Source organism: Podarcis bocagei, assembly GCF_964188305.1.
Source record: "Podarcis bocagei genome assembly, chromosome: 5".
Lineage (NCBI taxonomy): Eukaryota > Metazoa > Chordata > Lepidosauria > Squamata > Lacertidae > Podarcis > Podarcis bocagei.
Window position 1 is genome coordinate 33,990,468 of NC_138129.1, and position 15,487 is coordinate 34,005,954.

General features: G+C 41.7%; 2 protein-coding genes across 6 annotated transcripts; both read left to right on the plus strand.

Moving 5' to 3' along the window:
• Positions 1 to 1,427: 1,427 nt before the first annotated feature.
• UBE2T (ubiquitin conjugating enzyme E2 T) lies at positions 1,428 to 12,938 on the plus strand. Of its 5 annotated transcripts, XR_014008306.1 has the most exons (9): positions 1,429 to 1,618; positions 3,774 to 3,886; positions 4,980 to 5,047; positions 6,898 to 7,005; positions 8,148 to 8,246; positions 8,736 to 8,819; positions 9,213 to 9,297; positions 11,515 to 11,633; positions 12,503 to 12,591. XR_014008306.1 is itself a non-coding variant. In XM_081194796.1 (7 exons), the coding sequence occupies exons 2-7, from the start codon at positions 3,778 to 3,780 to the stop codon at positions 9,348 to 9,350; spliced, it is 606 nt and encodes a 201-aa protein (XP_081050922.1). In that variant the 5' UTR covers positions 1,428 to 1,603; positions 3,774 to 3,777; the 3' UTR covers positions 9,351 to 9,516. The 5 variants fall into 5 exon arrangements, 4 of the variants coding, with proteins under 4 accessions (XP_081050922.1, XP_081050923.1, XP_081050925.1 ...); XM_081194796.1 differs by lacking the exons at positions 11,515 to 11,633; positions 12,503 to 12,591 and having other exon boundaries at positions 1,428 to 1,603; positions 9,213 to 9,516; XM_081194797.1 differs by lacking the exons at positions 9,213 to 9,297; positions 11,515 to 11,633 and having other exon boundaries at positions 1,433 to 1,618; positions 12,503 to 12,938.
• On the plus strand, positions 5,178 to 5,959 carry LOC308587299 (small EDRK-rich factor 1). The gene has a single exon (XM_081194813.1). It carries the CDS (start codon positions 5,277 to 5,279, stop codon positions 5,463 to 5,465), a length of 189 nt encoding a protein of 62 aa, XP_081050939.1. The 5' UTR covers positions 5,178 to 5,276; the 3' UTR covers positions 5,466 to 5,959.
• Positions 12,939 to 15,487: the final 2,549 nt, after the last annotated feature.

A 15,487-nucleotide genomic window follows, 5' to 3' on the forward strand; every position in this document is an offset into this window, starting at 1 on the left:
TGCCTCCCGCAGTTTGGTCAAACTCATGCTGGTAGCTTTGAGAACACTGTCCAACCATCTCATCCTCTGTCGTCCCCTTCTTGTGCCCTCCATCTTTCCCAACATCAGGGTCTTTTCCAGGGAGTCTTCTCTTCTCATGAGGTGGCCAAAGTATTGGAGCCTCAGCTTCACGATCTGTCCTTCCAGTGAGCACTCAGGGCTGATTTCCTTAAGAATGGAGAGGTTTGATCTTCTTGCAGTCCATGGGACTCTCAAGAGTCTCTTCCGACACCATAATTCAAAAGCATCAATTCTTTGGCGATCAGCCTTCTTTATGGTCCAGCTCTCAGGAAATTGTTTATTAGCCAGCAACACCTAGTGGGTTAGGTGCAGTGGTGTGGTAAGGGCAGGATTTTGTGATAGAGGTCCAAGGTTCCACTCAGCAAAATGAGGATGGCTGGCTTATCACATTTTGAAGTCAATGAAGCAATGCATGTTACAGTCAAAGGATTGTAATAAACCCAGCAAAACCATGGCAGTCCTGTTTTGCATTGTCTGGTGGCACCATACGGATGTAACACAGCATAAGCTTTTATGGACTGTAGTCTACTGCATTGGGTGTAACAAAGTTCTAAAACAAGTTGGCAAGTGTTTCTCAGTATTTGATTTTATTTAAAAACATTAAAAACTCTCTCTGTGTGTGCATGCGCGCTGCAAGATGTACATATATGTGGTTATAGATGAATTGTTCTACAATGGGGTAAGTGAGAATCTGTGACAATTAAATCTTAAATATCTGCAAAATCAGCACAGAGTATTCATAATATATCTATTTTATTTTTGTTCCATAAAATTTATATACCACTTGACTGTAGGAAAAATCCAAGGCAGTTTGCAAAAAGAAAAGAAAAGATAAAGTAATCAGAATTATCACTATTTTTTTTAACCAACCATAATTTAAAACATAAAGTTCAAACCACAACAGAATAGACTAGAAACAAATTTAAACCTGTACAAACTTGCAAAACATCTGGGTAGGCTTCACGGGTGTAGCCTGGGGGGGGCAGTCCCCCCAAGATCCACAAAAATTATTGACAAGCATTGAAAGATAATTAAGGTTCTATCCCTCCACCCCAGCAGAAGCCTGCCCCCCGCAATGTCCTATTTACGGGGTATTTTTACACCTGATTCCCTTTTAAAAAAAAGCTGAACCACGTTGGCTGCCCATCCCTAACAAAAACAAAAATATCCCGCAGGCGCCCAAAGCAGCTGTGATTTCTGCTAACGAAACATCAGCAGCCTGGAACGGAGAGCGCAGTTCGATTTCGCGCCCGAAGTGTCGGCGAAAACCTGATTGTGCCGTTTCCCCGCTTGGAGCCGCTCCGCCCTCCGCTCTCGCTGGCCAATCCGTAGTAGGTCCCATTTTGACGGGCACTTCGAACGCCCATTCACGGCGCGGCCCGTGCAAAGCATGTCGGGCCTTCGTGCTTCTAACCTGAGGCGGCGGGTTTTTCTAAAGCCCTCCCGAACCTCGACTTCCTTCCAGCTTTGCTGCAGCTGCCGATCCATTCTGAAAGGGCGGGAAAGGCAGCGGAAGGTCCCGCTTCTTCAGAAACCGAGAGGGGTTCGTAAGCACCGGGTGGGTTTCGTGCGGGGGTCTCGCAGGCCGCCTTGGCAAAGGAAGCCCTCCGAGGCGGGGCGGGGAGAGCCGGTTCACACTGGCGCTTCCCCTTCAGTTTCGCACGGGGAGAGGGGAGGAGGAATAGCCCTCCCTCTGCACGTACTGAGGCTCGAATTATGGGTGTTATAATTGCTATTACCTCTATTTTGCTATCCTAACTGGCACCCTCAGGTCCCCAGGGCGGGTTACAACAATTAAAAGTGTGTGTGTGTGTGTGTCTCCACACATACACTACACACACACACACACACACACACACACACACACACTATATCTATATATAGTGTCAAAAGCCAGGGAGACTTTGTATGTTTGTGTGTGTATACACACTCTCTCTCTCTTTATATATATATAATATCTACACACACTGTACATTCTCTCTCTCTCTCTATATATATATATAAAATCTACACACACTGTACATTCTCTCTCTCTATATATATAATATATAGTGTTAAAAGCCAGGGAGAAGAGGCAATGAAATCAAAACTGCAGCTCCCCGACTGGCTCCCATTTTTAACAAAATGCCCCCCTCTAGACTTCCTTAAAAACAGTAGGAAGGGGCCTGGCTGCCTCCTGGAGCTGAAGGTCTACTTCCACCTACTTGAAGGACTGCCTCGCCCCCAATGTGTACCCCCTTCACTGCTTAGATCTGCAGAACTCACACTTTTACAAGTGCTGTATCACGTTTGCCCCACGTTTACAAGTCAACAGCACCCTCACTTCAGAACTCCCTGCACATTAATACTGTATTAGGCAGGTTCCTTCCCTGTATTTTTCTCCCCCCAGTGCTCGCTAAAGCCTTCTTTGTTAATGAAAGCGTACCCAGGCATATAATTTTAGTAACTGTGATGTGTTTAAAAATGGCTGGTTTTATTTTATATTCTCTCCCCACCCTGCCCATTGGCTGGGGGAAGTGGGGGAGCCCCATTGTGCATATGGAAGTTCTTGCATGGGTGTCTGCTGATCATAGGCGCCGACTCCATGGGGCTTGAGGGGGCCCGAGCCCCCTCAAAAATTCGTTTGGGGGGGCTCCGCCCCCCCAATAATATCCGGCGCCCCTCCAGCAGAGCGCCATCGCCGCCCCTCCCCCAGCCCAAAATGCACAGGGTCGGGCTGCATGCCTCCTGCCCTCCCGAGCAAAAGCTCCACCCAATTTCCGCTCCGGAGCTGATTAATAGGCGCAGCACGCTCTCCCCTATTCGCTCACGAGGAGCCGGCGCCACTTTATTTGCATATTCATGAGCTTATTTATTATTCATGAGCTTTCCCGCCCCCCCGCCCCCAATATTTTTTATAAGTCTGCGTCCCTGCTGCTGATGGGACTCCTTAGTTGAATCCTGCTCAGTGATACCTACCTGTAGTAATGCTACTTTCCTACCAGGGTGGGAGGGAGCCTAACTTCTTTAAAAGACACCTCCACAGAAGCCAGTAAAGTCTATAAATCTGATGCCCACCCTTTTCCACATAGCATAAGTTGATTGAAAAGGCATGCGCTCTCCAACTACAGTAGTACCTTGGGTTACAAACACCTCAGTTACAAACACTCCGGGATACAGACTCCGCTAACCCGGAAGTAGTACCTTGGGTTAAGAACTTTACCTCAGGATGAGATCAGAAATCGCATGCTGGTGGCGCAGCGGCAGCGGGAAGCCCCATTAGCTAAAGTGGTACCTCAGGTTAAGAACAGTTTCAGGTTAAGAATGGACCTCCGGAATGAGTTAAATTCGTAACCAGAGGTACTACTGTACTCCTGAAATATTGTGCTGCCTTGCCCACTAATAGATCTCAGCCTAGTGTTTAATGATCTCTACAAGATCATATACAAGTTGCAAAAACGTTACCTAGTATCTCAGTCCTATTTAATATTGATTGATGTAAAACATGAGTACTTCTGACATGAAATTGTTTTGATAGTGATCTCTAAGTGTGAGACTGGTTCTGTATCAGCATTTCTAGTCTAAACAGGCTACAATCCTTTTTTAAAAAACTTACACAGCTACCTGAAAATTCTGCTACTACTACACTGACATGCAATTCATTATCAGAAAGGATTTATAGTTGCTGAAATTAGAAAAGTTAAATGATGCAAATTTCCCCTACACTATTGCAGAACAATGCAAAGGGCTTCACGACTTAAGAGGGAGCTGCATTTGCTGACTACACAGCCGCCGCCAGGAATTACTTGCTGGCAGAATGGAAGCCGTATAGATGATCTTCAAGCCCGTATGTATCTGTCTGGATTCGATCTTTTCTGCCCTCCATACCTCAGTAACCCAGCAACAATAAACAAAACAATATACAAATAGTTAGAGGTTAGAATCTATAACTTATATACATAAGCATTAATTAAAAGTTCCAGAGAACTTTCAGTTTTGCCTTTTCTGTATGCATGCAAATATACTGCATGCTGTATTTAGAAGCAAGTTCCATAAAAAAAGTTGGATTTGTTTCAGAGTAAACTTGTGTGGTGCCAAAAAGCATGCAGTGAAGGATGGTGGGGAGCTGCAGTCCAACCACTTCTGGAGAGCTATGGATTCCCCAGCCCTTTTCTAGATTGTTTTAATGCAATTATTTCATTTAGTTTTTTGCCAATGATTCACAGGAATTTGAGGAAATGTTGCTTAAGAAGCTGAACTTAGTTGTGATTAATAATGAAAGGGAAGGTGTTGTGTATATCAGAATTATGTATACAGTCATACCTCGGGTTACAGCCACTTCAGGTTGCGTCTTTTCGGGTTGCGGACTGCCGAAATCCAGAAGTACCGGAATGGATTACTTCCGGGTTTCGGCGGTCGTGCATGCACAGAAGCGCTAAATTGTGCTTTGCGCATGTGCAGACGTGGATTGCAAAGGTGCACCCCACACAGATCACGTTCGCAACCCATGCGTCCACTGTATAATCCATAAAAAGTAAAGATACTAGGTCATCTGCATAGCAGGAAATAGAGAAGTAGCTCCTTTTTCTAAAACAAGTGTTTGGTGTAGCAAAGATTAGAAGATGCTCATAATTTTCTAATTCTTTTTGGACAGAAATTTATTTTGTTAGCCAGTATAAAGATCCTTTCCTGGAAGATAAAAATACATCTTCATCCAAGTCTTTTTAGAATTCTGGCACTGAACAATAAGTCTGAAAAATAAATAATTTTTACATTCCTTGTAACTTTTGTTCTTTTCCTGCCTAGTTCCTTGGATGGATGTATTTTGAAGATATGATTATATTGTGGCTTATGTGATCAAACTTTGTTTTTGCAGTGACTGAAGCAGTTACCTAAAGAGGGCAGTATTGTTGTATCTTAATATGTCTTTTTCTCTTTAGAAATGTTGGGTTCTGCAGATACACCATACGAGAAAGGAATTTTTAACTTGGAAATAGTTGTGCCTGAAAGTTAAGTGGATTTTTGAAAATCTTTTGTGCTTCAATGTATTAAGCAGATATGGAATGGTAGGTTTGTTAAATACAGCTCATGAGACTGCAGTTCCTTTTACAGGATTAGGAACTAGAGAGCTGTTAAACTGCTTTAAGATCAAGCTGATTCTGGCAGTTGGAGCGGATAGCGGGGTTGTTGCTGTTCGTGCGCGTAACGGTCGTCGCCGCTGGGGTTATTGTTTTGCCATGGCCCGTGGGAACCAGCGTGAACTCGCCCGCCAAAAGAACATGAAGAAAAACCAAGAACTGAATAAAGGAAAAAGAAAAGAGGATACCTTGTCGGCTTCTCAAAGGAAACAGAGAGACTCCGAAATTATGCAGCAAAAGCAGAAAGCAGCTAATGAGAAGAAAACTCTTCAGACAGGAACAAAATAATCTGTGGCTGCATGAAGGACCTAATAATGCTGCAGTGCATCTCAGAATAATAGGGCCTAAGAAAAGACATATTTGTAAAAGTGGCCAGCCATTAAATGGTTGATGTTTATCTTCTACAAGCTCATTTGTCCAGTATGCATTTATTTTAGAATGTCTGATTAGTAGAGTGCAGTTGCAACTGACTTGGCTTTAACTGAAATACTAGAAATAGTTCCAGTAAAATTGGATTCAAAGTTCCCTTTGCATGTCTACTAGTAATGATAGCAGTGGCTTGACTGCAGTTTTCATTGTTAAGTGTTGGCTTGGTAAATGGCTTGTGTGACTGTACCAGTTATTAAATATGCAAATAGACTGAGAATCCTGTCTGGCAGCCCAACAGCATTCAAAAAAGATACCACTTTTAAAAGCCCAGGTCTCTGTTCTTGCTTTCCACTTTGTAAAGCTCAGCTGTAAAATTAACCGTAAATTATTTTTACAATAAAATGTTGCATGAAGTACTGTCCAAGTTGGAAGTGGGTACATCAGACAGTTATAATAGCTTTTCCATTGTTTCTGACACGTTTGGCACAATTCAGAGGGTTCTTAGTCCTTTCATCAGCACAACTTTTCCATTGTGTTTCAATTGCAGCCTGAATACTTAATACAATTCTTCAACTGCTAAGCAAGATTCTCTAAATATATTGCTATGTATAACTGCAGCTTAAAATCTGTACTCTGAACTAAAATATAAATAACCTTCTCTTTTGAAAAAAAAAAAAAAAAAAGATCAAGCTGATTCCTATAGATCATGCATGTCCAACAGGGAGTAGATTGCAGGCGCTTGGAAGTTGGACGTGCCTGCTCTAGATCTAGTAAGGGAGCTCAATGTTATGCCAATGGGTGTAACAGGAGTCCTCCTAACCCTCCAAACAATAGCTTTTGGTGGCATGTAGGGGACTGCAGAGGTAAGGAAGTGTAAACCCTGTTTGCTTAAATAGGATACCACAATTGGATATCACACTTATTGTTCTGCCCGGACACTGAGGTCCAGCACCGAGGGTCTTCTGGTGGTTCCCTCGCTGCGAGAAGCCAAGTTACAGGGAACCAGGCAGAGGACCTTCTCGGTAGTGGCACCCGCCCTGTGGAACGCCCTCCCACCAGATGTCAAAGAGAAAAACAGCTACCAGGCTTTAAGAAGACATCTTAAGGCAGCCCTGTTTAGAGAAGCTTTTAGTGTTTAATAGACTATTGTATTTTAATATTTTGTTGGAAGCCGCCCAGAGTGGCTGGGGAAACCCAGCCAGATTGGCAGGGTACAAATAATAAATGATGATGATGATGATGATGATGATGATGCTCGTGCATGTTCAGAAATGGATAAGAACGAGGGATTTGTGGGTGTTAACTTGTGAAAATTCTCTTTCAAAATAAGAGAACCAATTGTTTTTTAATTAGGTATCCATTTGAACCCCCAAAGATACGCTTTCTGACTCCCATCTACCATCCCAACATTGACTCAGCTGGAAGAATTTGCCTTGATGTTCTCAGATTGCCACCTAAGGTAATGAGTTGCCTCTCTTACAGGGATTGATGAGAGCAGCAGTAGGCCTCCTGGCACAGCTGTTCCTATCTGCAAGTGCAGATCCTGCTATGTGTATTGGTTGAAAGAGGCCACTTGCTTGTATTTCCCTACTGAGGAGACCTGGACAGAAACAGTTACAGTTACAGTCAGCTGGTCTAAGCTCCTTGTAAACCTCATCTTTTCTTAATTGCCTTTGGTGTGTGTGTGGCACAGGTGAGATTGATGCTTTTGGGGTTTTGAGTACCACATATTTTTTCAGCATGTTGATCTGGCTATGCATATTGATAATACAGTGGTGCCCCGCAAGACGAATGCCTCGCAAGACGGAAAACTCGCTAGACGAAAGAGTTTTCCGTTTTGGAGGTGCTTCGCAAAACGAATTTCCTATGGGCTTGCATCGCAAGACGACAATGTCTTGCGAGTTCCTGCTGGTTTTTTCCCCTCCCCCCCTTTTTCTAAGCCGCTAAGCCGCTTATCAGCTGATCCGATCAGCAGATAAGCCGCTAAAAGCCGCTAATAGCGCTAATCCGCTAATCCGTCAATGGGCTTGCTTCGCAAGATGAAAAAACCACTAGACAAAGAGAATCACAGAACGGATTCTTTGCGTCTTGCGAGGCACCACTGTACTGAAGTTTGTGAGTGTCACTGTGATTGTTGCTAAACAGGGTTTGGAGGGGGGAGGGAATAGTTTGCTGGGGGTTATTCTAAGATTTTTCAGAAGTACATAAAGAGTTAAACAAAAGAGTTAAACACCCTTCCAAAATCAACTCAATAAATATAGAGGATGAAGGGTGGTCTCCTCAAGCCATGGAATGTAGAGTGAGATTTAGAAAAGAGAATTTAGGGAAGGAATGTGAATTGGACTACTTAAGCCCCTCACCACTATCTGGAGGAAACAGAAGCACTCCTGTTATTGGAAGAGAGTACATGGTAACATTTTGTTGCATGTCACACTTGTATATATTAATTGATATACAGGTTGCTTCTAAATTTCTGCAATGTTGCCCAGAAAATCTTGGGGGAAATTATAGCTTGGGTCTGCAAAGTAACTCCCAACAAAACACACTTCTCTTTGTATCATAATACCTCCACTCACCCAAGTAATTTTTCGTTCTGTGCAGGGTGCATGGAGACCGTCTTTGAATATTGCAACTTTGCTGACTTCAATACAGATACTTATGAATGAACCCAACCCTGATGACCCCCTCATGGCTGACATAGTAAGTTTCCTCCTTTATTTTGGTGGAATGTGTGTTGTATTTTTGGAAGCTATAACTATGCTATAACTCTGTCTGTGAAGGGATGTGAAGAAACCACAGAGTGCAATAGATGTACCTCTTACAGTTCATTTCTTTGGGGTACAAATTTTCCAGTAATACAACTGAGAAAAGGCCATGTTGACCTAGAAGTGGGGGTGGGGGTGGGGAGAGGTGGGAGATGCTCAAATAGAATTTGTTTTGTTGACAGTGAGGTCAACGCTTTCTACCTTGAAACATCATGCTTAAAAATGGATGGATGGGTATATATGTGTTGCATACAGGATACAAAATATGGCGATTGCAGTCTTCCTAAATACCTAGTGTGGTTAAGTAGTCTTCCATGCGGTCTAGTAAATCTGTCATCAAACATAACTATGGTCTTATGGTTGAGAGGCCATAATTATCATTGTCTCTTACTTTTTCCTTTTTCTTTTTTTTAATTATGTCTAGTCCTCTGAGTATAAATACAACAAGCAAACATTCCTCAAAAATGCCAGACAATGGACAGAGAAGTATGCAAGCCAGACAACAATGGTAAGGAAAGTATATCACTTTTGTTAGAGAGGAATGGGGTGTAGGTTAATCTTCACATGTGCAGTCTTGCTGTGCCCAACGGAATACTTCAAATCTGCGTCACCTATAATTGCCCATCTTCCTATAATTGAGTTTGTGGAATGGAAATACTATGAATGTGCCATGAAACACAAGTGTCTGGATTAACTTCTCCCTTGTAGACTACCTTTTCTGGCAATGGGCGTTTTTGTTTTGCTTTCTTGGCCACGTTGTCATAACTCTAAAATGTCATAGAAAAATGCAGGGATTGTTCAGAGTTTATTGTATTTTATTTGTGTCTGATCTTGTAGAATTTGCCTTGGGTAAGAATACCCTATTGCAAACATTTTATATGGAATATTATTTGGCTTGCAGTATGGTTCTAAATCTGCAGACGGCACACATCCTCCATGTATTTGTATGAGGGGAGGAATTCATCAGCAGAGACGCAGATCTTTTGGTAAAATCATTCCAGTATGCCAGGCCAAACGCATTGATTCCAGGGAAATTTAGGATGTAGGATCAGCCTTGTTCACTGATCTGGGAAATAATTTCTAGAAATTCTCCCAGTTGCATCTGGTCTACATATGCAGCGAAACAAGTTTCTTTTTTTAATACAATAAGCCCACAACTTAGGCACATTTAACTTGTGCACATTCAGCTTTATGCGCTTGGCAATGAATGAATGAATGAATGAATGAATGAATGAATGAATGAATGGCAGGTGTCCGACTTTGGCAATTCTACCTGTGTTTTTGCTTCATGGGATTTTGGCTTTAGGTGTGATCCCTGGAACACAACTCCCGCGTAAGTTGCAGGTTCACTGTAGAGGGAGATTCATATAACTTAGTTCACCGTTGACACCTTATATTGCTTAAACTAACTTGAGAAGCTAGTTTGACGGCTGCTGATACAGTTTTAAAGGGTGCATGAGACCACAGAGCACACCAGGAAGCTTCAGAGATTGGTCTGCCAATATCATTCGCCTACATCATGCAAGGACCATTAGGGTCCCTGCAAAAAGAATCAGTTAGGATTCCATAGAGGGTAGTTAATACCCTTCCTGTGAACTAACCACTGTTAACACTTTCAAAGATGAGTGCTTTTAACCTGAATGTCAAGCTGCTCACCTGCAGGGCTTTAAACCATTGTGCTCCAGAGTCAGGTTAGAAGGAGATAAGCTTGTAATGAGATGAAGGTCTATCCTCATCAAACAAGTCTACCAGTGTACAGTCGTACCTTGGAAGTCGAACAGAATCCATTCCGGAAGTCCATCTGACTTCCAAAACATTTGGAAACCAAAGCGCAGCTTCTGATTGGCTGCAGGAAGTTCTGTCGGACGTTCCCAAAATAGTTCGCAAACCAGAACAGTCACTTCCATGTTGGCAGTGTTTGGGAGCCAAAACGTTCGAGAACTAAGCTGTTCGAAAACCAAGGTACGACTGTAGTTATTCTGGCCTCTTCCCAATCACAGAATTGGTTATAGCATTCCAGACAAGCAAACTGGGTCATTTGAGGAGTGGAGAGGAGATGGCAAAGCATGGTTAAGGGCAGGCTGAGAGATTGTCTTTTGACATTCTGCATATACGGTGCTACCTCGGGTTAAGTACGTAATTCGTTCTGGAGGTCCGTTCTTAACCTGAATGGTTCTTAACCTGAAGCACCACTTTAGCTAATATGGCCTCCTGCTGCTGCCGCGCTGCCGGAGCAAGATTTCTGTTCTTATCCTGAAGCAAAGTTCTTAACCTGAAGCACTATTTCTGGGTTAGCGGAGTGTGTAACCTGAAGTGTATGTAACCTGAAGTGTATGTAACCCGAGGTACCACTGTATGCCTGATTTCTCTCACAGTGCATTTCTGAAGTTTTTCCATATAGAGCTTAATAACTTCAAAATGATGGGGATGTAGTCTTTGGCTATGATCTTAATGCTTGATAGGATATTTCACCTCCTACTGTAACTTCTGTCTGAAAGCATTGCTCTTCCATTTCTTCAGTGAGCATGGATTACCATTCCAAAAGCCCTAGGCTGCCGGTGTTACAGTTTTCGTTTGTTATCATGGTATATATTTTTGTGTTGTAAACTGCCCTGTTATCCTTGGATGAAGGGCGGAATAGAAATTTAATAAGTAATAATAATTTCCTCCACTTGCAGTCTGAAGTGGTACAGTCCATTCTGCCACCTCCATCACTTTGACCCTATTCAGTCTTTACTTGCATGTAGGGGCACTGCCATTACAAAAGGGGCTGTGCCTTTAGACTTCCCCCATTGCTGCATGGTTGTTTCTGTATTCCAAGTGTTCAGGGCAAACGTCTGTAGTGGGAGACAGCTGTTCTCTTGTAGGCTTCCTGCACTTTTTAGAACTCTTAATTGTTCAAGCATTTGGCTGGTTCCCTATTCAATCTGGTTTAGAACCCTGATTTCCTTGCCTTTCTTCTGTAACTTTTCACTTGTCTGTTCAAAAAGTGGATCCCTAACTTTCTGTTCGTTGTGGTTGCTCATTATTAGCATAGAATGGACAAATCAAAAGACTGGTGGGCAAATGAGACTTGGGTCTTAGTTATATTTAGGAGCTAAGGAGTCAGGGCAACTCCCAGGCAAAACATGTTTGGGAGTGCAAATGCCACCATTCAGAGGAGCAAAGATTTAATGCATACTATAAAGAGCTGTATTCCACAGTGACTGAAAGCTGGGGAGTGAATAGAATAGCAGGAAATGAACTTTGAGGGAGCACTTACTACTGGAGTCATCCATTCTAGAGCACCCAACCCAGCACCAGCAATGAGTTCAAGCAGAAAGTAGATGTAGCAATCAGCTCTGTATAAATTATCCTGTGTCATCTTCAACAGTTTTGTGTGCCCCAATAAAGCACAGAGTGGTCTTCAGTAATTCACAACTATGCCTTCTACTTTTATTGAAATTTCCAGGTAAATTGGGATGAAATTACACAGCTGAAACACTTGGGGGCACCTGAACCTTAAATAATACAGCTTCTTTCATAGTTGCACTTTCTTGTTTCTAAACTAATGTGAAGAAGCTGATTCTTCTTAGGCTGTCAATAGAATTTCAGCTTTGGATAAATTTGGCCTGCTTGTAGAAAGAACCAATTCCTGTTTGGAGGTAGCATCTCCATGTTGCCTAGAATTTGCTTGTAAAAACTGTTATATCCAGTGCTTTTCTTATAGGCAAAAATATGCCGGTACTGCATACCCTTGAAGTGCCCCCAGAAAAAAAGTACTGGGTATATCTGTGCTATGGAAGTGATCTATGAACAGCCTGTACAAATCTTGCAGAGCCATGCATATTGTATTGCACAAATTTCTGAAAAAGTTTTTCTAGTTCCCAGAACACGTAAGAACAGTCCAGTGATGGAGGAAAAGGCACATTTTCTCTTCTGTAGCACCTCAAGTTTGGCTGTCAGGCCACTAAATGTGGTGAGCTGTATAATGAGGATCTATGGAAATTCTGTGTGGGGTGGTAAGAGGGTGAGAAATTAGCTGATTTGTGTCTTTAAAGAACAAAATGTGCCCCATGACTTTTGAAGTCTTAACTTGGGGAGTCTGCATACTTGCAAGATGTGAATGAAAGCATTGGTCCTTTGAGCAAAGTGTGAACACAGAAACCAATATTTTTCTCTCTCACTTGGTTTTCTCTGATGTTCTTCCAGACTTTGGAAACCACAGATGAAGAGAACCACCAAAGTGCAGCCAACCCACCCAAGGATTCTCACATTTCCCAGAAAAGGAAAGGAAGCAGTATCAGTGGATTGTCCAAAAGACCTTGCTCAGAAACATAGAAGCTTTGCTGTCGTGCAGTATCCCGGTCTCTAGCTCTGTGTGTGTTTCAGTGTTCCTTTCCATCTCTTAAGTAGACTTGTTGCAATTAATGTACTATTTACTCGTTATATGCAATGCCTCTAAGGCTGTGTCAGTGAAGCACTTGTCTGTTTTTAAAAACATATTATTTTACTTCTGCAGATTTCTTAAGTTCTTTACAACAATTTTGTCTTTCACTGTCTAATTTGTGTATTTTGCTGTATTTTGTGCATGTTTTGAATGAAGGCACCAATGAGAGAATAATAAATAACATATTTAGTCCTGCTATGACTAATGGTCATGAATGGTGTTTAAACTATTTCTGGAAGCTAAAGTTGTGTACCTTTAGCCTCATTTGCTGGACTACAGATGAGTGCAAATAATATTTTATATATCTGCTCCTTTCTTGGCAGCTTTCTAAGTTTGAAGACACCTTCAGCAAGTTGAACATTGGTCTGAAGGATGCACAGTTCCAAGGACGAACTCATGGTTTGCATGCCCAGGTTTCAATCCCTCACTGTTTAATTAGAGAAGTATCTCTAGTGTGCTGGATTCCTCCTCTAAATTTAAGGTGTGACAGTGAAGACAGAAGCAGTACTAAAAACAATGAGGCATGTTTAACTGTAAAAGTGCAGCGTGAGTTTGGCTTTTCCTTGTGGACGCTGCTCTTTACCAATGTTGCTAAACCTTTAGTGCACTTTACTAAACCTGTTACATTTAATATAATATTTTTAGGTAATTAGTAGTAAAAGTGGGACATGCAACAAAATGCATCAGTGTATTTTTAGAGAAGCACACCTATTCTGGGTCAAAGCTAAAATGAACAGGTCTTTAATCAGTATAAGTACAGCCAGTTGTGAACATACCTTTGAATAAATTACTAAAGATAACTGTACACACCCATAGCTACTGTTATACTTCCACCAAAGTAAGCAATTCTTTTGATATATAACATTTTCAGAAATATAATTTTATTCACAGGCAACAAAAAATGCACCAAGCTTTCCATCTACTTTCCCATTGCATCCCCACGTTGAATTAAAAATGGGTAAGTTTGTATTTTTTAAATAGTCATTTTGCAAGGTGTGTTTGAGGAAAAGTTGAGCACGTGCCTATGGAGAAGACTGGACAGTGTCTTTATTAGAACTGGGATGTGAAGAAAATTGGACTGAAACTGTTTTGACTTTAATCCCAATTTTTCCAACTCTGAAAAGAAACCTAAGCATAACTCTTCTAAACAGATTATACAGTAGGTTTAAATATGGGTTCAGAACGTATTTTGGCAAAGGCGCACGCCAGCAAATTATCAGCCATACAATTTATCACATTTTGTCTTCTCTGACAGAAGGCAGTTGCTGCTACCTTCCAGCAGGAACTATATTGCCTATATGTCAATATTTGGGGTTTTCTTCACTAGTAATCCTCCTAGTGAGCAAACTGCCAAAACACTGGTAGAGGGGAAAACAATATTAGGCCATTTGAATGTATGGGAAACAGAGGTAATAAATTATTTTGGGTCACGATGGGGGTGTTAGAACATGGGAACACAAGACAAACCCGGATCAGACCAATGGCTCACCTAGTCCAGAATTCAGTTCCCCCAGTGGACAGTCAGATGCCTGCAGAAGCCTGCAAGCAGGACCTGAGCACAGCAACTGGGATTAAATTGTTAACTGGAATTAAAATTATTTTAGTGTAATCAGTTTTGCTGGGAATCTTCTACATTAAAGTATGCGTATATGTGTGTGCATGTATATACAAGCACACACAAATAGATACACAGGCAGCTCCTGATTTACGTGCATCCGATTGATGTGTGATCATGCACACATTGTGGCAACCCAGGCAACTCTGCCATAGCACGTGATGACCCAGAACGTAGCCCCTGCGGAAATCAGGGGTTGCCTGTATATCACAAAATAGAATTCCAAAATTTATGTACAGGTGGCACAGTCTTAGATTTTAACACTCCAAAGAGACACTGAAGCAGATTTTTTAAAAAAGCCTCTTTGCACAATAAACATATATCATTCATTCGGTATTCAGGGCAGCTGAAACAAAGCATTTATCACAGTTCAAAGTGAGGGTAGGGCAGGTTTAAATGAAAACCCCTTGTAATTTGCATCATTTCCCTAACACAATTTTAGAGAGTAGGCGATTGCATCATATAATCAAAACTTAAGCTCAGAGAGGTGCATTTGCAAGAAAACATTCTCTATTGCAGTGCTATGATGGGGAGGAGAGGGAATACTGTCCCTTGCACAGTTCCCTGAGTTTCTTCCTCCACTGCCACATACGCCACATCGTAGTGCTGAGATGGGGTAGATGAGAAACACTGTCTCTGGGAAAGAATCTCAGTTTTCATGATTAAAAAACTTTAATCCCTTTTCTCATGCTTTCATATGAAGAGGCTGTGAAAAAATGCATCATGCCTAAATAGGGTATGTGTGTCAAGGTGTGTCTTCCACGCGAATAACTTTACTTTCTCAGACTTTGTGTCCCTACCTGACTGTTGCCCCAGCTGTGTCTCTTGCATCATTTTTTTTTGTTCAATTGTGGTTTTTTTAAATAACAAAGTCAAATCTGACAAAATCCCAATTTAGCAACCAAACTTTCAGACCAAGCATACAACTGTATACACATCTAAATTTCCACAACATGTTCCAAATACAGAATTTGAGACAATCTGGACTGGTATAGAATTGTAGAGGTTCTCAGTATTTCATTATACTGTGTGTGTTTTTTCAAATGACTATGCTATTACTAAGATTTTTCAAAAATTGAAGGAACTCTGAAGAGCTTAGTTCACATTCCAATCCTTGTGGGTTAGCCAGCTA